General features: G+C 36.4%; 1 protein-coding gene across 2 annotated transcripts in view; it reads right to left on the reverse strand.

Annotated features, from left to right (window-relative positions):
* Window positions 1–218: 218 nt before the first annotated feature.
* APOB (apolipoprotein B) overlaps window positions 219–26,049 on the reverse strand; it is a 36,400-nt gene continuing 10,569 nt past the window's right edge. The window contains exons 11-29 of one of the 2 annotated variants that reach the window (XM_086623520.1): window positions 25,807–25,924; window positions 25,543–25,689; window positions 24,316–24,527; window positions 23,723–23,960; window positions 22,997–23,173; window positions 22,506–22,697; window positions 21,579–21,746; window positions 20,185–20,396; window positions 19,451–19,633; window positions 19,107–19,234; window positions 18,266–18,476; window positions 16,817–16,992; window positions 16,502–16,689; window positions 16,108–16,253; window positions 13,607–13,983; window positions 5,078–12,658; window positions 4,163–4,277; window positions 3,156–3,339; window positions 219–2,045 (exon numbers count right to left, since the gene is read on the reverse strand). In XM_086623520.1, coding sequence (XP_086479646.1) covers window positions 219–2,045; window positions 3,156–3,339; window positions 4,163–4,277; window positions 5,078–12,658; window positions 13,607–13,983; window positions 16,108–16,253; window positions 16,502–16,689; window positions 16,817–16,992; window positions 18,266–18,476; window positions 19,107–19,234; window positions 19,451–19,633; window positions 20,185–20,396; window positions 21,579–21,746; window positions 22,506–22,697; window positions 22,997–23,173; window positions 23,723–23,960; window positions 24,316–24,527; window positions 25,543–25,689; window positions 25,807–25,924 — 12,580 coding nt within the window. The remainder of the gene's footprint in view (window positions 2,046–3,155; window positions 3,340–4,162; window positions 4,278–5,077; window positions 12,659–13,606; window positions 13,984–16,107; window positions 16,254–16,501; window positions 16,690–16,816; window positions 16,993–18,265; window positions 18,477–19,106; window positions 19,235–19,450; window positions 19,634–20,184; window positions 20,397–21,578; window positions 21,747–22,505; window positions 22,698–22,996; window positions 23,174–23,722; window positions 23,961–24,315; window positions 24,528–25,542; window positions 25,690–25,806; window positions 25,925–26,049) is intronic. The other variant, XM_009981847.2, reaches the window with a different exon arrangement.

Below are 26,049 nucleotides of genomic sequence, written 5' to 3' on the forward strand. Positions count from 1 at the left end.
GCCCAAGTAAAAGTAGCTGTAAGGAATGACACAGAAATGTAATAAAGAACTCATTTATTTGCTTATTAAGCTTATTAAAATAACCTAGTGTAGATTATTCAGTTGTCATTTACAAATTCAGATTCAAACTGTATCTACCTGAAGCTCCAGTATGTTGATTGCTGTTACTTTTAAATACATTGTGGTACAAACTTATTACTTCTCTTCTGCGTGTCCATTCAGGTCTTCATGCGCTGCTGTATATTTTCCATAATCTGCTGAAGACTCAGTTGCTCAGTGGCAAGTTGTTCATCAATGAATCTTTGCATTTCTTCCCATTTCCTGGAGCCTTGCTCAACGCCTTGCTGAATCAGTGTGCGTGTTAGTTCAACTTTTTTTCTGAGTGCCTCTCTGCTTTTTTGGGGCATTTGGTAAACGGACTCCCAGTCAAATGGCTTCGGCACATCTATTCTAAGCTCTCCTTGACGAACAGCTATATATGGCTTTATGCTCTCAGCTGTTATTTGCTCAAACCAACGAAGAAGCTCTGAGACATATTGCAGGAATGCAGAGTAATTTTCTATAGTTAGATCAACTAACCTTTTGGCCTCACCGATTAGCTTTTCTTGGGTATGACTAAGCTGCCCATAGATCTCCTGGAGCTTCTCTTTGATTTGCTTGTTATGTTCATCGATTTTCCTCTTAGCAGCTGCAGACCAATATCGGATTTTTTCCTGAGCAGCAGATGAGAGCTCCATGACCTTCTGTTTTCCTTTTCCTTCAAAATCAGTTACAAGGTCATAATATTCCTGGCTGTAGCTTTCCACCAGTTCTCTTACTTGGTCTGTCAGGCGTGTAACTGAGTCAGCAAAATCTCCAACATACTTGTTGTGCCATTCTACTAGTGTATCTATTAGATTCTTCAGCCATCCTAGTACCTTGTCTTCCACCTCATAGTATTTCACTGACCATCCAAGTGTAGTTGGATCAAAATATTCCTCCCGCAATGCTTTTACCCAGAGGAGCAGCTGGCGCAGCTTTTCTGAAAGGTCCTGGAACGTCTTCTGGCTAAAATCTTTAAACTGAGAAATGTATTTTTTAACATCTTCTGCCAAGGATCTCAGCTTCTCTGCATAGTCTGAAGTCATTGCATCTTTGTACAGCTGTTGAGTTTGGACTTTGATGTCTTCAAAATTTTTGGATTGCAAGCTTCTAACAATTTGTTCTACCTTCTGAAAAACTTGTTGCACTACTTGTTTCAGTTCTTTAAGCCTTCCTGCAAAGTCAGCTTCCTGAAGAGTGGCAAATGTCTGCCTGATTTTTTCCTGCAAATGTTTCAGCATTTCTTTAATTTGATCAAGTACATTACGACCTCTAAGAATTGTTTCAGAAGCAGGAACTCTGACTTCCAGCTCATTGATAGCTGCAATCAAGGCATCGAAGTACTCCTGAAGTTTTGAAAGGCATAAATCAGCACTTTTTGCTACCTTTTCTGTAGTCATAAGGTACATTTGTTCACCAGTGTACTTTTCAGACTGTCCAGGGACCTGGAATTTTGTGGTCTTCAGGAATTCAATGGCTGAGTCAATTAGGTGTTTTATTCTCTTGTGATACTCTTCTATTATGTCTATCGTAGCATCCAAAAGCTTTGCTTTTATTCTTTGGTAGTCAAACTGTTCAGCTTGATCTGCTGCTTTTTGATATAGCTGTTTAGCTTTGACCTTCACCTCCTGATATTTGCCAGAGGCCTCATTGGCAGCCGTGCGAAGCTGGGCATCTATTTGATCTATTTGTTTTACAGCAAGTGCGTATGCTTTGTCAGCATTATTCCGCATTATATTCTTCATCTTTAAGGTGGCAGCACTGATTTCCAGTCCCATATGCTCCTTATGATACCGATTAACGTACCTATAGGCTGCATTTGTCATTTTAGGTACTTTTTCTTTTAGACCAAACAGCAAGTCTTTGGCAGCATCCTCTTGCCAGTTGAATTTCATTTGAATCAGGTCAGGTTTCTTGAAGGATATCTCACTTTTTAATATATCGATGTCCTTCTGAGGAGCAGACTGAAAATATAGAACAGGATAAGAAAAAGGTAGCTTGTATATAAAGCAAATCTGATATTATTTATGAGTGTATTTCAACATTCTCATCTTTGCATCGTTAATTTTATTACATATTAGGACAAATACACTACAATTTCTTGTCTACTGTATGTTTGATCTCATCTTGAAAGGTTATTTTGGAAGAAATTATATTTTATCACGATACTTTGTGCCTCTTCAAACAGCAGGACTGGAATATAACAGTCTGGCCTTTTTTAATATTTGACTGCAAATAAGATTTTTCCTTCCTTTGTATTAAATACTTATCATATCTCATAAAGCATGTGAATTACTTGGGAAAATTGGACTTATACTCATTCTTGAAATCATTTAAAGTGAATTCAAAAAGCATTTTCTTCATATGCAAATATTAGAGGATTTCATGTTGTAATCATTTAAATCAATGAAACAATTTAAACAGTTACTGAGAGTAATTGAAGATTCTCAAATTAGAATCTATTTACATAAACAAATTTTCCAGTTTTGAGTAGTAAATAGAGAATTATGAGTTGCTTATGATTTCTAAATTAGTATATCATTTTGGAAGGTAAGATTTTAAGTTTGAAATTGTAGTATGCCAATAATAATAGCATGCTTTGTTACCAAATCTAGTAAGTTTTTTAATTCTCATGATGTATTGTGATATATTAATGGATTAAAAAAAGATACTTTACAGATGGTCTGAGCTCTTCCAGTGGCCTGATTCCTATAATGGCCACTTTTGTAGTAATTGTAAGTAGTCTGATCGGTACACATTAAACCTGATGTGTGGCTTATCTATAACTGGCTTTGTACTTTCTTCACTTTTAGTGAGTGTGTCTTCTTGATTGTAGAAGAGGACAAAATTACCTGTGTGGAAAAGCTGAAACAGCCTCTTCACACAGATGCTAATTTTAGTACTGGAAAGGCCAGCATAAGAAAAAAAACCTATAATTACTGGTAATATACTTTTTCTTTGCACAAAGGGCTGTTAATTTATGTCTTAACATAAACACACACAAACTTTAAAAGGGAACTTTCCCTCTGACCACACTCAACCTTTTTGCTTTTTATTGCTCGTATCAAACTTACCCGAGCTCGGTAGTACACTTTCGCCGTGAGAATGTCAGCGTCCATTTCAATAAGGTAGCCCAAGGTTCCAGAAGAGGGTGAAGATACTGAGCCGGATAAGCTTCTGTCAGTCCCTTGATAATGCATATGAACGTCTGTAAAAGTTGGGCTGAAGACGTCTAGGGATGCAGTGTGGTCCATGACTCTACAACAACAGTGAATACACAGCTATGAAGGAATGCACAAAGCAGAAGACTGCTGCCTAAATACAATACCACCTATTATTTTACGTATATATGTATGAAAGCAATGCCATTGTCATTAAAAGAAAATGTAGAGTTTTATTGTCCATATTTTTTAGGATTTAGCCTAACGCATTCAAAACTTCATGTTATTCCAATCTTTCTGTTTTAGATAAAATTATATTGAGCTCGGTTGAGAATTTTCAGTTAATTATAGCAGCAAAACAAAACTTGTAGCTGTACCACTGTTGGCTTTCTACAGATTTCCGCAAGCTGATGGCAATTTTTTCCACTGACACCAGTATAGGCAGTATTTTTTATCTGCATTTGTACTCACCTTTGCAGACTTCTCTCCCTTTGATATATCAACACAACACTTGCAGATCAAAACAGGCAGTTAGAAGGGCAACTCTATAATCCCTACTTGTGAATCCCTACTGGTACTTGTGAATAAAAATTACTCCTTAATGGCTTGTGGTGACAGAGGCTTCAGTGAAAAAAAAACTATGTCGATGGTCTAGAACTGCTCTGATTACAAAAAATTGTGTTTAAATCTCAGCGGTTTTCTGAAATGGGGCTGCTGAGAAAAGCTGTTCTAGAAATGCTGAGAGGGAACAGCTTTCCAACTATCTGGAAAGGAAAAAAGTCACAGCTGATAACAACAGTGTAGCTACATAGGTTCTTATTAATTACAGCAAAACACTCTGGAGCATTAGAGTTAAAAGTAACAATACATCACTGGCAATTTTGTCTATTATAAACTATATTATTAGAGCAAATCTTTACCTAATTCCCGAAACAGTAAGGTCTTCTTTGTAGTTTGCGCTCATGTCACGATGTGAAAAGCTGCCAGTTGTCTTCATAACAAACATGCCTTCTTCATATTTGTAGTTTGAAATAACTGTGAAAAGGATTTCAAATGTGTGTATTTCCAGAACTTACCAGCAAACAGTACAAAACACATTTACAGTTGCATGTTAATCGGCCAGTTGTGGGGTGTTTCAGTAGTATGTAAAATTATGACTCAAGAAACCATGCTCACAATGCCCCAAACATATGAAAATATTTGTTCAACTGGAGTATTTTAAAATTCAATTTTCCCCTATATTTAGAACGACATGGATATAACATTTTGCATTCATGCAAATCATAAATGAGGATTCTAATTTCTTGAGCGTTTAGAATTTTATTCTAAAGTATATTTTTAGTATTATTACAAAGTCTAGAACTCAATACTATCTGGGACTTCAAGGTTCTCCAAGTTGAAATATTTTTGAAATCAAATATGCCTAGTTCCTAGGGAAAATCTAGGTATTTCTTTATCTGAACTGAATCAGATAAAAAGTCAGCCTGTCTTATCTCCTTTACATATATTATCATTAGTAACAAGGGAATGTTATGTTGTTCAGAATTTAAAGTAAGAAACAGCTACGCAGAAAAGAGATCTTTTCCATTTTTTCATAGTATGCCATTAGTTATACATATATCTAGTCATTAGCCTTCTGGGTGATTGTCTGAGACTGTGATAATAATTTACGAAAAAATACTGTTGATGATAAAAGGAGTATAATGTAAAGACAATGCCAAATAGACGGCAACACCTTTATATACAAAGTGCTGGGAAAAAAAAAGAATCTGAAAAAAAACCCAGTATACAGTATTTCCCCCAAAATTGTGGCATCTAGAATTTTAATGTCTTACCATTCAAGTCATATTCCAGGAACTGCAATGTTGAGCTGCAGGTAGAGTCAATGGACTGTTCAAAAGAGTCCTTTTTGTTTGTTAAGTCTGTTCTCCAGGAGACATTGTACAAAGGGGAAGAAACTTTGAAAGATCCAGTCAAGGCACCAAATGATGGGATGTAAATTCCAGCAGGCAAGGATATTTTGAGAGGGGGGATCTCAATTTTCTGTTCAGGAATTGTAATTGTAGGCAGATCAAAATCGGCAATCTTATTAGCTACTTCGTCCAGATCCACATGAAAACCGCCAAGAGAAATACTCCTTGGAAGAGTAAACTGAGACACAGTTATTTGGTGTTCAGGTATTGTCACCTCAAAATATGGTATTTTATATTCTTCTAATGTAATATAATTGGCTCCTACATCCACTTTAGGGAATCTCAGTTTTGGCAGTGTGGGCAAATTGATGTCAAATGGCATTGTGTTGAGTGTCTGCGGAATTTTTACATTGCGCAAGTCAATGGTGTATGCTGGGACCTGGAGAGTGGTGAAAGGAACTCTGAACTCTGGAGTGCTGAGAACAGGGCTTGGAGCCTTTAGGTGTAACTCAGGTATACTGAAAGTGAAGCCATCGGTCAGCTTATTCACAGGTATGGGGAAAAAGTAACCATCGTCACTCTTTGTGTACATGAGGGATGCTGAACCATTTAAGTACTGTTTTCTGTCAGCACTGGTAGTGACGTCCAACTTCAAGATATCCCATAAACTCTTCTCAGAAATGGGACACTTTATGTCCTTGAGGAAGTCCATATATCCTTCCAGAGATCCAGAAATATCAAACTGCACCTTTGATTTTTCATTTGATAACTGCATATCATGACTGAGAGATAATGACTGAATTTGGCCTTCACCCTTCCAGCCAATATTCTGGTTTGCAGTACTGATTTTAACTGTGACAACTTCATTAACTGAGGCTGTGTCGAGGAAGGAATTTGGCTGAGTGGCTTGAATCTGAAGATCTGCTGATATACCCCAAGGAGCCAGCTCTAAGGTTGCTTTGCATCTCTGACTCCCCGTTGTTGTGAAAAGAGGTGTGTATCGTGCATAGTTCTTCCCATTGTGCTCCCAGACGGCATAGACACGACGGGTAGATGCTTCAACTGCAAGTATTTCTTTCACTTCAGTGTTCCAGAGTCCATCTGCTTTGGAGTGGGCCTCAAGCTTGAGAGATGACCGAGCTCCATTAGCATTCAGATAGGTGTTTGCCTCATGGTCTAGACTTCCAGAAAATGCATTTCCAGTGTAAAATACTCCATCAATATCCCCCTTTGTAGAAGTTTCTACTGATATGTAAGATGTAAGGCTCTCTAAAGCAAGTTTGTGAGCAATTCCTCCCTTAGCACTGGTGCCATATTTAGGAGTATTAAAATCATAAATTAATTTTAATCCTGAGGAAAGAGTGGGTTTAGACTTAGTATTTCCAGAAAGTTCTTGGCTGAAATTCATTTTTAAAACTGGTGTGTTGATTTCTACATTTGTTGCAACTGAAGCTTCCATGTTCCTCTTCGTGAGACTAATAGTGCTGTCATGATTTCCTCCTAGAAATTTGTTATTACTCAGAGACAATGCTGTGGCCAGCTTCAACCCCCTTTTTCTTGTCAAGCTTGTTGAACCATCCAGCTTAAATTGCAGTGCATCAATGACAGAAGAGGATGAGACGCTGAGTTGCCCAGCAATATCTGACTGATTGAATAGCCCGGCACTTGCAGTTAAAGTGATGACACTGGACTTAAATGAGAAGTCGTAAGTAATGTTTCCCATGGCAGGAATTAAGATGTGGTTTGCCGGACTGTTGATTCTGAATCTAGGAAGCTTCAGAGTGCGTAGATCCTGTGGGACATGAAGGACTGGAAGCTCCAGAGAAGGTAAGACTAGTGTGTAAGATGGTACTGAAAAGCCAATAAATGGGACTGTGAATCCTGCTGTGCTTATTTCTTTTGGGAGCATGTAACCAAAGGCTGGCATCTCAGCAGTAAAAGGAGAAACCTCGATATTCAGAACTGGAATGGTGTATCCTGGAATCCTGAAGGTCCGTGGTAGCTTGTTCAGTGATGTCTGTATTTTGTATTTGTCGAATTTTGTTTTGGCTTCATTATATGACTTTGTGAGAAAATCTAAAGCGGTGTTTCTTCCTCTCTCAAAATGCTTGTTGAAGAAAATGATGTATTTATTAAGTGCTTCGTGCACTGCTGCTAAAGGAAGTGGGATTACATGCATGTCTTTGTTTTTCTCATACTGAACATTCCAATTTAAATCAAAGGATTGTCGTGTTGTCTTCAACAAATTCCTCAGGCCTACCTGTTCCCACAGTGAATAACCTACTAGCGGAGGAGTTTTGATTCCAGTATAGGGAATTTGAAGCTGGGGAATGGCTAGAGGAATATTTAGGAAGTCCAGGTTGGCATCTCCATTCATTTCGACACGAGCTTCAATTCTGTCATCGTTGTTGCCAACAGTCATATTATGGGAATATCTGTACTGATTGAACCTGCCAGTAGCTTGCCAGCTGACCTTCTGAACAGAGGAACTGAGTGCAAAACCATAGTTATTCAGGAAGTCAATTTTGCCAGTCAGTTTCATTGGGAAGCTGATTTTCACATTTCCTTCATTGTTTGTTAACAGATGAATTTTAAAAGGCTGTGCCAAGAAGGAAACCTCATTATTTACAGTTCCAGTAATCCGTCCATTGAGTCGAGCATTGTGAGAGCCTGCTAATTGTACTTTCATTCCTCCAAGCTGTCCTGTGCCTTCTACATTCAGAACACTACGTCCCACACGCTGTAACTCAATTTCAGACTGAATTTGAAGTGTTGCATAATTTAGGAAACCACATTCATATCTCATAGCTTGGTTGACTTTCAGGTACTTATCATTTATTCTGTTGTTGGCAGAAAATGTAATAATGGGGCCCTCAACCCTGAAAGTAGCGTGCGAATCATGAGTGCCTTCATCAGAGAAATTAGGAGAAGCCCATTTCCAGTTTCCTTTACCAGTGGAGGTAAATGATATGTGTCCTGCTTCTATCTCTGTTGTCATGTTATTGACCAGATCAGCCTGGCTGGAGAAATCAGCTTGTGGAATATTCAATCTGTGGGAATATGCCATTCCACTCCGCATCCAAATTTTTCTTTGCAGCTTGACCACTAAATTATTCTGTAGTTCTATTGAATTCTTCGTTGTATGTAAGTTTGCCCTAGTTTCAGCTTCTCCTTCTACCGAAGTCCCTAAAAACACAACTTCATTGGTGTGATCAACTTTAAGGAACCTGTGGTTGACCTTCACAGAATTTTTAAGGTTCAGCTGCTTCATCTCAGGGGCCAAGAGACGTGAATCTGCAATAACACTAAAAACTAGGAAGTCTAATTTAGATGTTGTTTGAGTTGAAAGGGAGGTCACAAATTCTGGACTGTTTGCAGATGTTGTCGTATTATGAACCTCAGCTTGTGTAGATAGTGTAAAGAATGGAGAGGTGACTCTGAAAGTACCAGATAATCTGCCAAATGTAGGGACAGTCACAGTATGTGGGATACGTGGAAGCTGGAACTCTGGTATCTTCATGTTAGGAATCTGAAGCTCATTTAGATTTAGCTTTGGAACCAATAATTCTCGTATTTGAAACTGAGGGATTTGTACTTCTGGGAAAGCAATGTCAGAAAAAGGCATATCTCTCATCTTCAGATCTTTAAAATACAAATCAGTTGCTGGCAACTGAAATTCACCAGACATGAGTTTGTCTATTGCTCTCACAATCTGATGTTTAATCTCATTCAAGTCAATTGTATAGGAAGGAACTTTAAAGGTATTTAGAACTGTAAATTCTGGGGTAGTAAATTTCATTGAGATTCTCATGTCCTTTAGTCTCTTAATATTTATCTCATAGGAGGGGATATGCAGATCAGTCAGTGGCACAATGAAGTCTGGTGTTCGAAATGTTGCTTCCCGAAGACTTCGCAGACTAACCTCAAAGGCAGGTATAGTGACTATAACAGCTCTGATTTCAGGGACTTTAAATCCTGTTTCAACAAACTGATTTAAATTTTCAGCCCAATTTTTTAGATCATACTCTTCAGCCAAAGCAACGATTTTCTTAAAAGCTGTGTTCCACTGATCAGAAATGTATATGACAACAGAACTGTAGAATTGGCTTATCTTCTGAAGACACCACTGGAATTCCTGGGAAATATCCATTTCAGAAATCCTCTCTCGCAGGTCTTCCAGCTGTTCATTTATCTTGGCTTTCAGATTACCAAACGTTGTTGAGTTTATGAGCTCCTTGAACCAGTTAATTATTGCAGCAAGCTTGGTGTCCTTTAGTTGTTCCATGTATTTTGAAATCACAGCTCTAAAATCTCTGATATACTGTTTCAGTGCTTCCGCTTTCTGTGGAAGTTCCAGATTTCTGAGTTCCTCATTTATTTTCTGGGTCACTTCTCGGATTTTGTTATTTGTGTCATCAACAAACTGGTTATAGTCAAAAGACTTGAGCTTTTTAATAACTTTGTCAAGGAACTTGTTGACTTCCTTTATCATCAATTCATAATCAAAGGTTTGCACTTTTTTGATTGCATCATCAATAAAAGCAATAACTTTATCGAAGCATGACTTCACATCAATATTTTTCAGGTAGATCGTCAGTTTCTGGACAGTTTCTTTTATTCTGTACTGGTTAAGCAGTTCTATCATTCTGTCCATTAAAAAATATACCTGCTTATCAATTTCATATTTTACAATCAGTTTGTGCACATGACCCCGGAAAGCACTGATCTTCTCAGACACTTCATACTCCTCCATCCAATTTAGAATAAAGTTTTTGATTTGTTCAAGAACTTCATTAATTTTTTCAATTGGCAATGAATCCTTCAATTTTTCTAAAACTTCTTTTGCATCAAACACTTTAATCTGCTGTTTCAAATTTTCTGCAATGTGTCTGATATCAATATTCTGAATCTGAATCTTGAGTTGTTCTAGGTTTTCCTGTATCCTAGCTGTAATCCTGTATTCATCATCTACATTTTTAATCCAAGCCAAAGTGCTGCTTCCAATTTTGCTAGGATAATACTGGCGCAAAAAAGACTGCAATTTTTGAATAGTGTCAACTACAGTCATTCTTATCTTATATTTGTTATCTAGAGCTGTCATTGTTTCAACTATTTGGTCCAGAAGCTCTGCAATAAATGCTTTAAAGTCATACTGCTCATAACGATCTTTGATGTATTGCTCAATTTGTATCAGATAGACCTGCAGCTGAGACAGTATTTCTTGAAGATTGTCCATGGCTTTTTCCAGCATAATTTGGAGATCATCAGATGTTATTCTGTAGTCCTTTGTGAAAGCAACCAAATTATTTTTCATGCTGCTAACTCTGCCTTTAATATCTAACTTGTCCATGTAATCATTAATGTTCTGTGGGAGTTCATCCAAAGTTGCCTTGTATTTTCTCATCTGTTGCTCTATGTTAATGTTCTTTAGGTAACTTTGTATCGCCTGCAGTGTGGATAGAATGGTGCCTCTGACTTGTTCAAAGTAAACTGGCAAATGTTCCAAGAATGGTAGGTTAATAACATGCATATCTTTATTTTTGTCATACTTCACAGAGCCAGAGATGCTGAATTCTTGAGGCTCTGACACACTCCCCCTGAGGCCCAACACATCAATTAAATTAACTTCTTCAGATGTGAATGGTAATATGATTGATGTATCCATTACAGAGAGATCTGCTAAAGCTCTTCCGTTAAGTTCCACACCGGTCTTTTCTGCATCATTGTAAGCACTGAGATCTTGTGAATATACATTATCATTTAGCTGACTTTTCAATTTCCAAGCACTTGACTGCTCTGATGGAGTAAAAAGCATATGAACTTTGTTATCAAGCAGGGTAGTGTATCTTCCTCTAGACTTCAAGCTATGACTGGTAGATCCTCTGTAATCATGGGAGAAAGTGAAAGCAAGAGGTTCTGCTTTAAAGAGGAATTTGCTGTAAAGGTCTCCTGTATGTTCACCCATAGCAATCAGCTTTCCGTTACCATTAGTATGTATGTCAGCAGTGACAGCAAATGGGGCCATGGTGGAACGCACAGCATTGCTGAAACGGAGAGATTTGGAATCACAGTTTGTGTTCATAGTAACTGAGGAAGCAAGTCCTGCCACATTCAGATTAACTCTGTGACTCACTGCTGCGCCTTGAACATTTGCGACCGTATCTGTTTTAAAGTTTGCAGCTAGATCAGCATATGTAATGGTGTAGGTATGCCTTATTTCATCTGCTCCATAGGCTCCTCTGACATTGCCGCCCAAGTTCAGCTTTAGAGGCTCGAGGAGCAGTTCTGCTTTGTTGGAAACTTCTGTTTGAGTGTATTTAATATTATTGCTCAGTTTAGCTGTTAGTGAACTAGGCTGCAGCTGTAGGTCAAAAACATGCTTGTGGAACTTGTCAAAGCTGAAGCTGTTGTCTAACTTGGAAGCAAACGTTAAGGATAAGCCAGGAATATTCAAGTCATTTGTGTACTCCAACTTAATCTCTTTGAATGATCCTTGCAAATTATTTGAAAACTTGAGTCCTTCTCTATTAACTCTGAAGTTTAAAACATGTTTGTTGTCCATACCCAGAACGGTACTCTGATATTCACTTCCCAGCGTTATTTCCGTTAGACTCACTCTTCCACCTAGATTGAATTTTGCATTGTTTTTACCATAGCGCCCAGAAGAGGATAGTGACATGGAGCCTCCAGCAGTATCGAGTTTGGCATTCATTTCACTCTGCATTGTCAGGGGACTAAACTGCACGTTTGTGGTTGCACTGCTGGCTAGACCATACTGATTTACGTTGAGTGATGACTTATGTGCAGCTCTATTTCTTTGATCAGTCATGGAGAAATCAGTGTTGAAAATAAGATCCTGGGAATTGAGAGAACCTGCAAACAAGGCATAACATTGGGTTTGCCTGTAAGTGGCTTGGTACTCAGATCGAAGTGCTGCCATCTTCTTTGACAAAATTAATTCAAGCTTATTGACACCTGCAATATATCGATACCTCACATTTGTTTCAGATGTCATTTTCAGTTGGCTGTTTTCGTACTTCAGTGAGGCTGTGTTTTTTAATAGTCCGCTTTGTACATCAGAAACTGAAGTAATGGAAAATAAATCATCACTGTATCTGCCAGATAACTGATTGGTAGCCTGAAGATAAGAAGAATCCAGCTTCAGATTTGATTTTCCTTCTAAAAGCCGTCTCTTTTCATTGTATGAGCTTGACAGAGTGTAAATACTTCTTGCAAAGACAGAAGCCACTTCCAGCTGTCCTTCCATCTTAACGTTATTGATATTCACATTATTTGTCTTTTCAGAAACAATATCACTGGAAAATGAAAGCTGAGGACCCAGAGTACTGGATGCCATAAGTGATATGGTGTAGTTTGCAACTGGACTAGGTTCGTAACTCTTTGTCCTGGACAACTTAAAAACTGATGTTAAGAGTCTGTGCTTCAGGTGATTTTCATACGCACAGGTGAATCCATTTCTATTATATGATGCTTCTCCAGAACCTGAAATAGGAAAAAGAGACAAAAGATAATGGTGTAATTTATACCTTATTTTCTCTAAGACTTTATCTGATGCCACTAAGCTTTATGTTACTGCTTGAATTGCAATTACTGTCATTATACCATTTTGTTTTAAAGGCTGAAATGTTTTAGTAATCCTGAATATTTCTATTAAAAATGTTATTATTTTGATATTTGGGGCTGAAGTTTTGAACTGTGAATAAATTAAATCTCTACAGTACTCTACTAAATACAATTATGTGAAATGGCATGAAGTTATGTCATTATTTAAAGCTAAATTGAAAAGATGGACTCTCAAGAACAATCCATATCTAACGTTCTCTTTTTTTAATGTTTTCTTTATCATGCTTCATTTATGGCGCAGAGTTTAGAAAAGACTGAAGTTACCTTGTCTTTTTGCAATTTGAGAACTCAAACTGCAATTTGAGAGTAACTACCTTAAAAATACCAGTTTTAAGACCTATCCAGTCTGAGTCCAGGATAACTGCTATGTAGTTATGGCAGTATATGAACATAAATAAATAATTAAAAAATATTTTAGATATATATATATACACACAAATATAGTGAGAAATAAATTGTGATCATACCTAAACATACACCTGCACACTTGTTTTTGAAAACATTTGACTTGTCAGATACTAAGCGCTTATAGAATCATGCCTTCAGTTTTGAAGGACTTTTTCTTCAGTAGGGAATGTCTAGGAAAATATGGACCTTACAAGTCTTTATTGAATTAATCTGACTTCACCTTTAGTGCCTGAATAAACAGATTCACATATCTAAAAACAAAGAGAAAGTGATTTGAGATTATACACCACCTTTCTTTAAATAAGCAACAGGAAAATGAATGTGCTGTATCCTGATACATGGAAAATAAAGTCATTAAAATAGTTTTGCCAACATTGCAGTATTAACACACTTTCTTACCTTTCACACTGTAGGAAAGTAGCTCAAAAACTGAATCAGCATTTGTGGTATAAGTAGTTCTTATGCTGGATGCTTTCTCTGTGGTGCTATTAGCCAAAGTGTACGTTGCTGTCCAGTTGTAATAGTTGCTGTACACATTGGCAGAGAGCTCTAAAGAGCCAAGTAAAGGCACACGAACAGGATAGGATTCCGGAATAGTAAATGTCGGGATTCTGTATTCCTGAGACGGCACACTTATTCCCATTGACTCCATTACCAGAGGAGGTGTTTTAACAGTCTGTGGCATCCTTATGTCATGGGATGATCTTCCACCAAACGGCAATGGGATGTTAATTAGAAAACTGTTTTTATTCCAGCTGTATCTGATCCGGCCTTCACTAGAAGATAATAGTGACTCTATTAAAACCTGTAAGTCCACGATGTGTATACAGAAATTTCCATGATTCCTACTGTTCCCATAACACTGAGCTCACTTACATGCTTATATCAATGTCTTGACTTTCAGTTTAGAGACAAATGTAATGATCATCTATTATTACCAGCATTTTTGAAGCACTCATCTACCAGAATTTACTGAAAGTTTTTGATACCAGTGAATTCTGTCAATGTTTTTTTTCCTTCTTTCATAATCAGGGAGACTGACAGGTCAAGTAGTCCAGAAACACATTCTTTCTGTAAGACCTTGCATTAGAATTCAAAGGTTCCTGATTCTTTGTTCAGAGATTAACTAATTTTAGCTCACAGGTGGAGGATGTCATTCAAGGGGCTAAATAAACAACTTCTACGAATCTTGCATTTGATTTTCTACTCTGAGAATCCAAATCTGCCTTATAGACATTCAAGATGCATTGGCATGAAAATGATCCTTAAAATGAAGGAATGAATGAAAATAGCTGACATATAGGAAAAATAATTCCTCCAAAACCGCTTGTGCAATGTGTGATGCCAAGCATCAGAAAAAGGTGATTATATTCTTTGAAAAAGTGACATATTTTTAAAGAAATACATGAAAAGTCTCATTAGAAATTATAAGAACCTACATTATCAAGAATTTCTATTTCTGATTATAGTAGTTTGAAAAGTTTCATCCAAATGTTCAGCATTTATTTTATTCTGAATAAAACTAAATACAAATCTAATTATTTGACCAGGAGCTAGGACTGGAAAAAATGGATCGTCAGCTGAAAAGTTTGTGAGAAAAAAGTGTAATTATGAGAAGGCAAAACAGGAGGAAACTCTGCTTTAATTTGTGCATGAACAATAACCTGGCAAAGATGCTTTTCTTTTTTTGCTTAACTCTCTTTTATATTACAAAATCTTCTTTTTACACTTAGAACTACATTCTAAGATAAAATTTAAGGAAACATTTAAAAAATCTGTTATGTTGCATCAAATGGTTAAAAAAGCAACATCACAGAGTAGTAGAAATTCCTATTATAATTATTATTCTAGTGTGCACTGCTGATAAGAACGTAGGAGAAAAAGTAGTTTTTTCCTTGCTTATACTTAGCTTAGGGATGCAATGGGAGCAATAGAGATGTGTCATTAACATACAGTTTCATATTACTGCAGTGAGAGATAGTAAACGGAAAAGCAGTACTAAGAGAGATAAAACACAAGACTTCTCTGTTTTTGTAATCCAATCTTACACTAGCTTCTGTTGTCCTTTACATTCATTTCAGCCATCAATATTTCCCTAGCATATGGAAAAACTCTACAGACATGTTTGTATCTATCTCAGTTGCAGCTATGGGCACATTCTAAAGATACTAAAAAGCAACACTGTTCCTTGAATGCATAGGTAGAGCAGCAATATGATAGGAACGCTAACTGGCAAGAACAATATGTGCTAGGAACTGTAATGAGAGCAAACTCTGGCAGGTGCATGAGCATTTTAAAGTCTAGATCAACTCTGGCTGATTTATAGTCTAGCTTCCTAGAAACTGAAGAAATATACTATTTATCTGCCTTCCAGTCTCCCTTTTGTTTGTCAAACCCTACTTTTTAGGAATATTTAACATCTTGGATGATTTCTATCAAATTTGACAGAAGGGTAAAAGCCTAAAGGGTAATTAAGTTCATACAAGTCCTGTGAAACTCTCTATTAGGCGGAGGAGATGAGCCCAAACCAGTGCAAGCATCCAGTCTACATGTGTGTAAGCACGGTATGTGCTGCCTTTGAGCAGGTGACAGATGGAGTCAGACATGGGAAGAGGTCAGGGTACTATATTATCATAGAATATGATTGGTGGAGGTCAACCAGTATATGTAAGGGAATGGGAAGAACTGTCCAGTAGGACTGCACAGGAAAAAGTAGAGATACTAGGGTTATGGCCAAAGACAAAAGGTCTGTAGGGATACAGGACACAATTCTATGGGAAATTTGGCTTCATTAGTTCTGTGGTTCAGAGTAAAGATTGTAGAACACTGTATTTTTGTTCAGTTCTCATTACTATATAACACATAGTTTCCTCTATGACTATCCTAATTTCTCTCCCTACCTTTTCAGGAAAAGTTCCTCAGGAATGGTGATAACGGGCAGGTTGATTTTCTGAATGTTCAGTTCCTGCAGTCCACTTAGTTTGTTTTGCAGAGTCTGGGCATAAGGAACATCTTTTGATGCCTTTTGCAGCCAAGTGTTGGTCGCCTGCAATGAGGAGACAAGTTTTTCGAAGTATGTAACAAGCTTTAGGACTTCACAGTAAGTTATCTGAAAGCCATATACTAAGCCCTAGGCATCTGATAAAGTGGCTTCCTCGAAGTTGGAAATATATATCTTATTCAATCTGATGAGTGCTTTTACAACTCGTTCCCATTTTGGCTTCCATGGGGAAGGAAAGAATTCACTAGGGCTATGTGGTCAAGTTGTAATATGTACTGTAAGTTGAAACATACCACAATAAATTGTGACACAATATGTCGCAGTGTCATATCTGTATGAGCCACTTTCCGATCCAGCAGTTCATTGGCATGCTTCTCTAAAGTTTTTGGGTAGTCTGAAAAGTCAACTGAGAAGCCAGAAGACATTTTTTTCACAGCAGCACTGGCGCCTGAATTCCATTCTAGCTCAACTTTCTCAGAATCTGAAAGTCACAAATTTAGAAGAAAAGGGTAAAATTAGTAATATTCTTATTCTATTTAGGGATATATTATAAACTAATGTAACAAGATGTTTAAATTTATAGGTTGTACTTGTGTTTTTGCCCCTACCATATCTGAGAAGAACTCTTTCTGAAATTGAGTTTCCATGAGTTGTTGCAGTGGAGCTCATCTGAAGATATCCTTTGGCTGGTGAATAATTCACCAATGCTTCAGTTCTAAATTCACTCTGCAGGCGAGGAATAGAAATGGTGCCTCTTAACATTGCCTCTTCCATTCCAGCATATCTGTGAAAGCAAAAAGTAAATGTGTATCTAAAACATTTAATTTTTCACTTACGTTTCAGGAGCAATTTCAGCATTTAAATCTACAGTAAAGGCATGATAGGTGTTATAAGAAAAATAGATTCAATCCAACTTGTAAACTCTGTTCCAATTCAATGAATGTTTTCAGCTTCTGCTAGTTACTTTGGGAAATCTATGGTAAATTATTATAATGCTACTGTGCAGACATACACAATAACAATTCCATATTAATTCCATAATACTGAAATGGATGGAAACATGTACCTGTCTTGGTAAAGTTATACCTGAATCAAATTCTAAACTCCTTACTCAAGCTGAATTCTCTACTAAAGGATACAGATTGTGGCCATGAATCACATAGAAACAAAACACTTCACAAAATATATTATGCCATTGGGCTTCATTTTCCTTTCTTTCACATTTATTTTATATATCTGTAACTTTGTTGACTTGAGCAAACTTCTCATACCATGTTAGTGCAAATGAAAGGGAATTGAGGTCCCTGACATCTGTCCAAAGCTCCCACTGATATCAGAGGCAATTCTGCATGAACAGCAAAGACAAAGACTCCCTGGGGCACCATCAAGATCACAGAATTCCATGGAAGATTGAGGTTTATTAAAGAATGTGATCAGTTCATTTCACTATGGGCTTGTGAGGCAGACCATTTTAGAAACCCTGGCAGGCTGAACATTTTTGTTAGCTCCCCTGTAGATGTTCCCGGAAATATTCTCATCATGAAGCGTGGGAATTTTTACAGGAAGCTCTCAGCTATTTTTGGTTTTGTTGCTTATTGAGTGCCATTAGATTTCTTCATGGGGAGATGTAATAACCTTTTTTAGAGCCGAACATATCCAGTAAAAGATAATACCTCTCTGAACAAACCTTGCCTTGTTTATATCTTTGGATTATCACACCTGCAATAACACTAGTACAATGTCATTCTTGTAGTCATGTGTGTGCAAACGTGGAAGAACTAGCTCAAGGATCTTGTAATACTAATTATATACATACATATAGTAGGAAAGATCAGTTGTTGTATTAGCTGTATTTATTTGATGTATACATGATGGATTACAAATAAAATACTTCAAGGGTTTTTAAAGAGGGTTTGAATGACAAGTTTGTATGTCCCTATATATAAGCAATTTCTCCAAAATGGGATAAAATTTCCCAACATTTTCTACCTTCAATAAAACCTTCAGATATCTTATTCAATTGTATCTGTAAAAGTCTAAGTGGTTTTCTGAGTTACCTTATCTGGCCAGTAAGAGTAACTTCAGAAATCTTCTTGTTGTTAAAGTCTAAGACAAAGGTATATGCTTTCTTCCCAGAAATGGATTCATCAGTAATTCTGAAGTTTGTACCAAAGTCAACATCAACATCTGGAATGTGGACATCACTGGTCAAAATCTTTCTGTCTCTGTTGTACCTGAAGGTCAACGTGGCCTCATGCTGCTTTACACCTGGAAAAGATAATGTACTTTGGTTATTCACAACTATGGAATCTGTTTGGATTTTTCTTAAAAGACGAATAAAAAAGGATCAACTGAAAATTATATCACCCTGAAGATCTAACGCAACCTTTGATGAGTCTAAATCAGAAAATGGATCATCTTCTTTCTCCTCATTTTCTAAACCCACAATGGGCTGATCCACTAATCCCGTCACTAATTCTGTTACACATACTTGCCATCCCACAGATTCTCCCTTTGAAAATGTTTTTTTTTCTGCTGTTTATGCAGTTCTTCTCAATTTGTATGCTTTACTTCCATATTTCATCAAAACTATTTTTCTTTTGCTTATATAGAACCCATTAACTTCTATTCCTTGCTTCCATTCACCAACATCACACTTTTAGTCAAATCATGAGGAAGCATTTTTGGGATAAAATAATCAACCTCTGATCATGACAATCTTGCACTGAGATTGCATATATGAAATGAAATGTGAGTTAAAGTGTTGACCTGTTTGGGTGGAAAAATAGTATTCTATTTTATACTGTAAATAATTCTATTATGATTTATTCATACAAATTTTTTTCCCGTTAAATGACACAGTTCGGAACTGAGCTAAACCATATTGCTTTTTCAGACTCTTACCTTCTGCCTGGAGAGCAAACTTTAAGGTGTCTATCAGGTCACTTCCATCTCTCTGCAGGTCATAATTTGCACTTGCAGAGTACTCCTTCACTTCACCTGTGGACACTATTTCAACTTCAAATCTAAAGAAGGAGTAAACAAATGCCTTGTAACTATTTTGTCCATGACCACAAACAGCAGAAATTATACCATTCTCAATAGCTCTTTTTCTGAGCTGCTCCTGCTAGTCTGTTTGGAAAGATTTTTAAAGATATGTGAGAGGGTATTGTAGATACTAAGCCCTAAGATGGAAGGTTAGTTAACACAGAATAAACATAGTTAAAGCTGATAGGATTTACCTAGATTCTCCAGTCAAGGGATAATATGGAGCTGCCTCTGTGGCACTAGCATTAGAGTACAATAATTTGGTGCAGAAATTTAGACCAGCGATGAAAGGCTTGCAAGAAGTCCAGGTTTCTCGGTTCTCGATCAGAGGTGGAATCTCTTCAGTTTTGGCTGAAGACACCAAATGTAGCGTATTGCTGGAACAGAAAAGTGAGCCATTTATTCCCAGGACAGGTGTTCAGACATTGCCCTGTTAACAAGCTTACTTTCTGAGTAAAAATCACTTATTAAGGTAAGAGCTTAATGAAATAACATTTGGTGACTGAATGATCAAATAATTTATTATTATAAGTATTATTATTGGCAATTATAATTCTGTGTATTGAACCATTTACCCTCTCTAAAATTAATGTAAGTAGTTCATTTAAATTAAATCTAAAAATAGGCATTGTTTTTGTAATCATTTTATGTGAAGGAAAACAAAATAATAGAAACGGTGAGAGTCTTGTTGAAAATTTCAGAAAATAGTGACAAATCAAAGAATCTGTAAGCCATGACTCCCAGTTGCCACTGATCTGGGCTCATTGCTTATCTTACAAAAGACCTTATCCCAGTTTTACAATGTCTGGGATTTTTCTGAACTGAAAATTTCTCCATGCCTGCCCTAGCCTCTCAATTAAATCACAATAACAATCAAGAAAAAAAGGGAAGAACATAGCTTTGAAAGTTCTCCTTCAGGTCTCACTACCTGATACTTAGGAGCTTTGTTGGAGTCTTCGGAGCAGGAATGCTGAATTTCAGCTGTCCAGCTTTCATACTAACATGTGCTTCAATTCCAGATTCATGGAATATATTAGAATTCATCTCCACGCCACTTTTAGCAAATTCAGGCATATTTATTCCCAGGTGTGTTACAAACTCAATTGCTACTGACGGTTTAGCAATGAATTCTGCTTGCATCTATTTAATAAAAACAAAACATTGTATTTATTTGCCCAATACACTTCTTAATGGTTTTATAAAACAAATGTACTATATTGATAATCTAGAGGTAGGTTTTACATAATTTATTTTGCTATTCAAAAAATTTGATTCCCAAGTCACATAAGCAGAGGGACCATGTAAGTGGTAACTGTAATGTAGCAGCAAGATGATAACACCAAGGAATCTTACTTACTTCTATGTAAAAATAGTCACGCTTCAGAAAGATTTTGTACATGGAGCTACTTGTATTTATTTTCTAAAACTGAAGACGAGAGCCAATTTTCCATTGTAAAAAAAAAAAAAAAAAGCAATTTTCAAAACCAATGAGTAAACTATTTGACAAAAAAGAAATGGATCCAAGATTTTAATTTCTCTAAACAGAAACCAGTTTATTTGCAAGCTTTCGGTTTGGCCATTACAGAAAGATGGGATAGAATGCAAAATTCTGGAAAAGATTCCAAACGTAACTAAAACGCAACCAGTACTAAATTTGAAGACATATTTTTTTATTTTATATCACATATATGGTGGAAAATTAAAAGTCTAAGTGAATTGAAACTATTGAGAAATTTATAAAAAATATTGACTAAATTAGAGAAAAAAGTTATTAGAAGTGAAAAAAAATTAACGGAAATAACTTTTTTTATTTGAACTGGCTAACTAATGTCACATGCTCTTTACTTTGTAACAGTTTTAAAATGTTTCCTTTCAGATCAAAAAATGTTTCATTTAACTCAATTTTCAATGTTTCTTTTAACTGAAAATCAAAATTTTCACTTTCAACTGGCCACATCAAAATTTTTTATTAACTGCTTGGTTTGAACAGCAAATCTCCATGCTGTAGCTTTTGTGCCATTCTCATTTGAGAGGAGGGGGAGAGAAATAAACAGAGATTAAAAAGATTATTTTTGAAAGGGTAACTAAAGTACTTTTAATTCACAAATTTTATTATATCACATACTTAATTTATCATATGTATTACTTCTTAATGTAAATGTCATCCACAAATTAACTGGAGGTCTCTAATAAGTAACACGTTTTTCTCTTTTCAAGAGTATTTTGTGGTCTTAAAAATTCTTCCGTTGTTACAGTTTTATCCCTAGATAAGATTGTAGATTATTAGGAGGAGAAAAAATATAGACAGTTGCTGAGACTTACGCTTTTTTGATGAAGCTTCACAGCCACTTTGGCCCCAGGTGTTGCTACTCCAGACAAGGCAAACTTCAGTTGCAAACCTGCTCCAGTTGGGAGCTCAAACTCATTGTCCATGAACATGTAGTGGACAAATAAATCCCTGTCAATGCCCTTTGAGATGGCTTGTGCAATCTGTGAATCAAACAAGGAAATGAACACTAACAAATCTAAACTTTGGAGTAGGTACATTTTGTACTTTAAAAACTGATCATGGAATGATTGTAACTGCATAATTTCATATAGAGTAAAGAAATTAATTTCTACAGATTCCTTGCTTCAAAAAATGTACTAAAGACTGCTTATCAAAATCTCAGCTTTAAACGAATACTAGATTTTATCACCTGCTTTGATACACGCAGATCATTTACCTTAACATAGACATATAAAAGTGAATTAGTTTAGATAACATGTAACATTCTGGCTTCTCCAAAGTCAATGGCAAAGTGGTTTTTTATTTCAATGAAAGAAAGGTTTTACCAAATATTCCTAAACTGTAGTACATCTTCTTTTCCTTTTAACAGGATGAACTATGGCTTAATAGTAATATATGTTTTCATAATTAGAAATTTAGTATTATAACATAATGGTCAACACTAAGATTTTGGGCATTGTTCCAGTAGATATCTCAATCATGTAATAAGATCTGAACCTTCCCTTTTTCCTTCCTCTCACTCATCTTCCAGGAGGATTCCACTTGGTTATCGAGGAGTCTTCATGGGTTTCTCAGAGTCCTTCAGACTAAATCTGGATATCTTATTTAAAATAATTTTATCTCCATGCTGGTATCAAATATCCATTCTTTACATCATAGAGAAACTCAACCTAAACCTTAAAAAAATCTTGTAGAAAACCCCCAAATTAATAATACACATTGGTGCACCAGAAACATACCATTTCGGGAATAGTCTGAAGAGTTTTAATGCTCTTTAAAATCATGCTTCCCAGCAATTTGAAATCATTGAGTTTCATGTACCCAAGTTCTTCTCCCATTATTCTCAGATACGCTCTTCCTTCAGGAGCTTCCTTGTTGCTCAGTTCTTTTATCAATTTTTCAAGGTTTAGCATTATTCCTTTCATAACATCCTGAAAATTCAGTCAGAAAGTAGTAAAACAGATTTATGAGGAATCTGTAAAATCACATATCTAAAAGAGTTACTTGGTGAATGTCAGCTAATCTGCATATGCACTTCTTACATATTTGTCTCTAGACAAAGGTTCCTCCCACATACAATTAAGAAAAAAAAAAGTTAAATAGCATTAAGGATTTCTATTTTAGCTTATCAGAAGAGAATAAGACTTATATACAATAAAGAGGGAAGTGATGTAATTATTGTGTAAAGATAGGAATGCCGTGCTGCACAGAGAATGTTTTCAAGCTGTACCTGATCCTGCTTGCCATCCTGGGAGTAACCAAAATAGTCAAAAAGCGCCTTGGAAACCTGCTTTGGCACTCTGCCATCAACCCAGTACAAAGCCTTGCTTGCGGAGTCTGGGAAAAATCCCTTCTCTCCAAACAAAGCTTCCAGCGTTGGTTCAAACCCCTGTCCATCCAAGCCAAGCTGAAACAAAGAGGACAATGTAATAACTGAGTTTCCCCACTTTTTGGAGTTTTACAACAAACAGACTCTCTGGGGAACAAACAATGCATTTAAAGTCTATCCTGCGAGTCTATGATTTTAAGGGAAGATACAGAATACTAGGCCTAGCAATTAATTTTGTTATTTTGCCTCTGTGGTGAAGTTCAACAAAGAACTGACACATAGGCTGTATCTCACTTAAAATCTACTATGAGTACTTCAGTGTGCCAGTAATGATTCATTAGCATGAAGTCAATTTGTTACAGTTGGGTTCATTTTACCCAAGCTGAGGCTTTTAATAACTCCAACAGGGTTGTCCAGCCAGTCAGTGGCAAGTGACATCACGTAACGGATGGCTTGCTCTAAAGCCCATTGAGATCAAATGAAAGTCCCCTTGTAAGCATAGTGATCTTTAGATTTCTCCCAAAGCTTGTAAAAACAACACATTATTCAGAGAAAGTTGTTGTAAGCAAACAGAAACGAGAAAGAAAACAGCTGAATACTGGCAAAAGTTTTTGATAATTTTTGTACCTCAAAGACATCGCTTGGGCCAAATCCATACACATCCAGGGTGGTTTTTAGCATAGTTTCTTTAGGAACATAGCTGTTTGGATCAAATACTACATTTCCTTCTACTTTGGCAGAGGCAGGATCAACTCCAGGTATAGAAACTCTTTTGGAAAGCTGATAATTTTGTGAGAATTTTCTGAAATCTTTGGCTGTTGGAATCTGGTTTCCTTTCAGAGCTTCTTCAACTCGGCTTTTTAGACTAGGAAAAGAGGACAGCAGTGAAAATATGATTAGTATAAATTCCAAACCCACATTTAGTCTTAGTTGAGGGATTTCTTGTGTCACTTGTAGACATTCATACGATTGAGATGATTGTAAATGGCTAGCTCTCTGCACATATTAACAGCAAAAATAAGACTTAAGGGAAAGACTGTAATTTGGCACTGCTCTGACAAAGCCATAGATTCACTCAGTTGATATGCTTGTTCAACCAAACAAAACAAACAAGCAAACAAATACCAAGCAAAAAACACACTGCTAAATAACTACCACTGCAATTATGGTCAGAAATTTGTTCTTCCTAGGAGACCAGTATATAACTAAATTTTACTTACTTTTCAATGCCTACTTCTTCAGATTCTAGGATGTTGGCAATGTGTGAGGCAATAAAGCTTTTCACTTGCTCGTTCTTCTCCCTCGTGAGGACTTTCAAAATCTTTGCGAGATCACTTGGAGAAGGATTTTTCATTAGTAAGAGATAGACTGATAGACGTTTGTCTGTAGGTGCATCCCCTTCTTGGAACACTTTCAGAAGGGCTGAACGGTCCTACATAAATAGAGAAAGGTTTGCACTGATGAGCTGGCTAGTAGATGATATTGCTAAACTCTTTTGGGAATAATTTCCAGGATGTAATTTTTTCAGAACTGTGTAACTATTTCTATACCTTATTTCTATAATTGACCAAAAATGCTTCATTGAAGCTATTTTGATAAAGTTTCTTTTGATAGAAAATGTCATAGAATTTATGGTTTTATTAAAATTGGTTTTCTTATCCTATATCTGGCAGGTTACTTTTTTGTTCAGAATGCTGAGATTTGATTGTTGGGAATCAGAAGTGTTCTGGTCTGCAGAACAAAGGTGACGAAAATCTTCTGCAGAAAAATTAAAAACATAGTTTGAAAATAAATAACAATTAAAAAAAATAAATGCTTTAAATTAAACTGAATCTGAGCATGTAAGCTCCAGGTGTTTCCAGGCTTCCAGACTTGTTAAGCCTTGTCTGGAAACAAGAGCGTGTCTCTTAGAGTAGAAACCTGTTGATATTGAAACTGTTTCACTATACTAAGCTGAACAGCTCTGTATAATGACACCCATTCTGTAGGAGGTGCTTTAATGTCACTGTAATGTAAACATTAATCTGACTAGTACTATTAATAACAATAACAACAAAATGCCATCTAAAACAGGGATTTGATTTTTTTTTAGTTAAAACTATTTAAATGTGGAGTAATTTGTTAGTTAAAACCACCTTTAAATAAGTAGAATTCTATTTAAGACACTCTAACAGGAACAGATACAAACTTCCCATTTAAACTGAGACTATCTATACAAAGCAACTGCATCTCAAAGGAGCAACACCCACTAAGTCAGAAGTCTGCAAAACTTCTCAGATATGTGGATGGAAACTAAAGTAATTAAAGGAGTTCTAAAAAAAAATGGAGACAGCTAAAAGGGAGAGAGCAAAATTATGAAATAATGGGAATGTTTTCTTATATTCAGTAACTTCTGTGAACAGTCAAGGTCAACTGCAGTTTATGCTAGTTCTTGTGACACAATTTACCTCTTCAGTTACAGTCATTTTCCTGAATGCCTGGATGGCTGCCTTCTGAACTTTAAGTGATGCAGCTTCATTTCTGATACATGTCTTAAGAGAAGATTTCAGGTTGGGTTTAGCCTTCTCCATTACTGCACCCATGTTTCCAATAGCCTGTCAGTGAAGAAAACACAGAAAGATGACAAATGCTTTTTCTCCACCAAGAGGAGTAATATATGAGCTACAATTTAAAATAATAGCCTGCATAAGGAAAGAAGGAAATAGGAATACCCGAAGTGTGAGGTATGTAAGTTCATCTTCCCCAGAACAATCAGTGCCGAGCAGTGAAAACATGAAGTCTGCAACATCTGTTATTTCCTCTGTCACAATCATCTTCTCATTGTAGAACCTAAAGAAATAGAGAAACACATTAGAAACAAAACGAGAAAATGGGAAATACCTATTTATTTTTTATTCCCAAAGAGCAAATTAATGAGAATAACAAAAAATCCTCGAAATGTAACTACTCTTAGT

The sequence above is a fragment of the Tauraco erythrolophus genome, chromosome 2 (genome assembly GCF_009769465.1).
Source record: "Tauraco erythrolophus isolate bTauEry1 chromosome 2, bTauEry1.pri, whole genome shotgun sequence".
Classification (NCBI taxonomy): Eukaryota; Metazoa; Chordata; class Aves; order Musophagiformes; family Musophagidae; genus Tauraco; species Tauraco erythrolophus.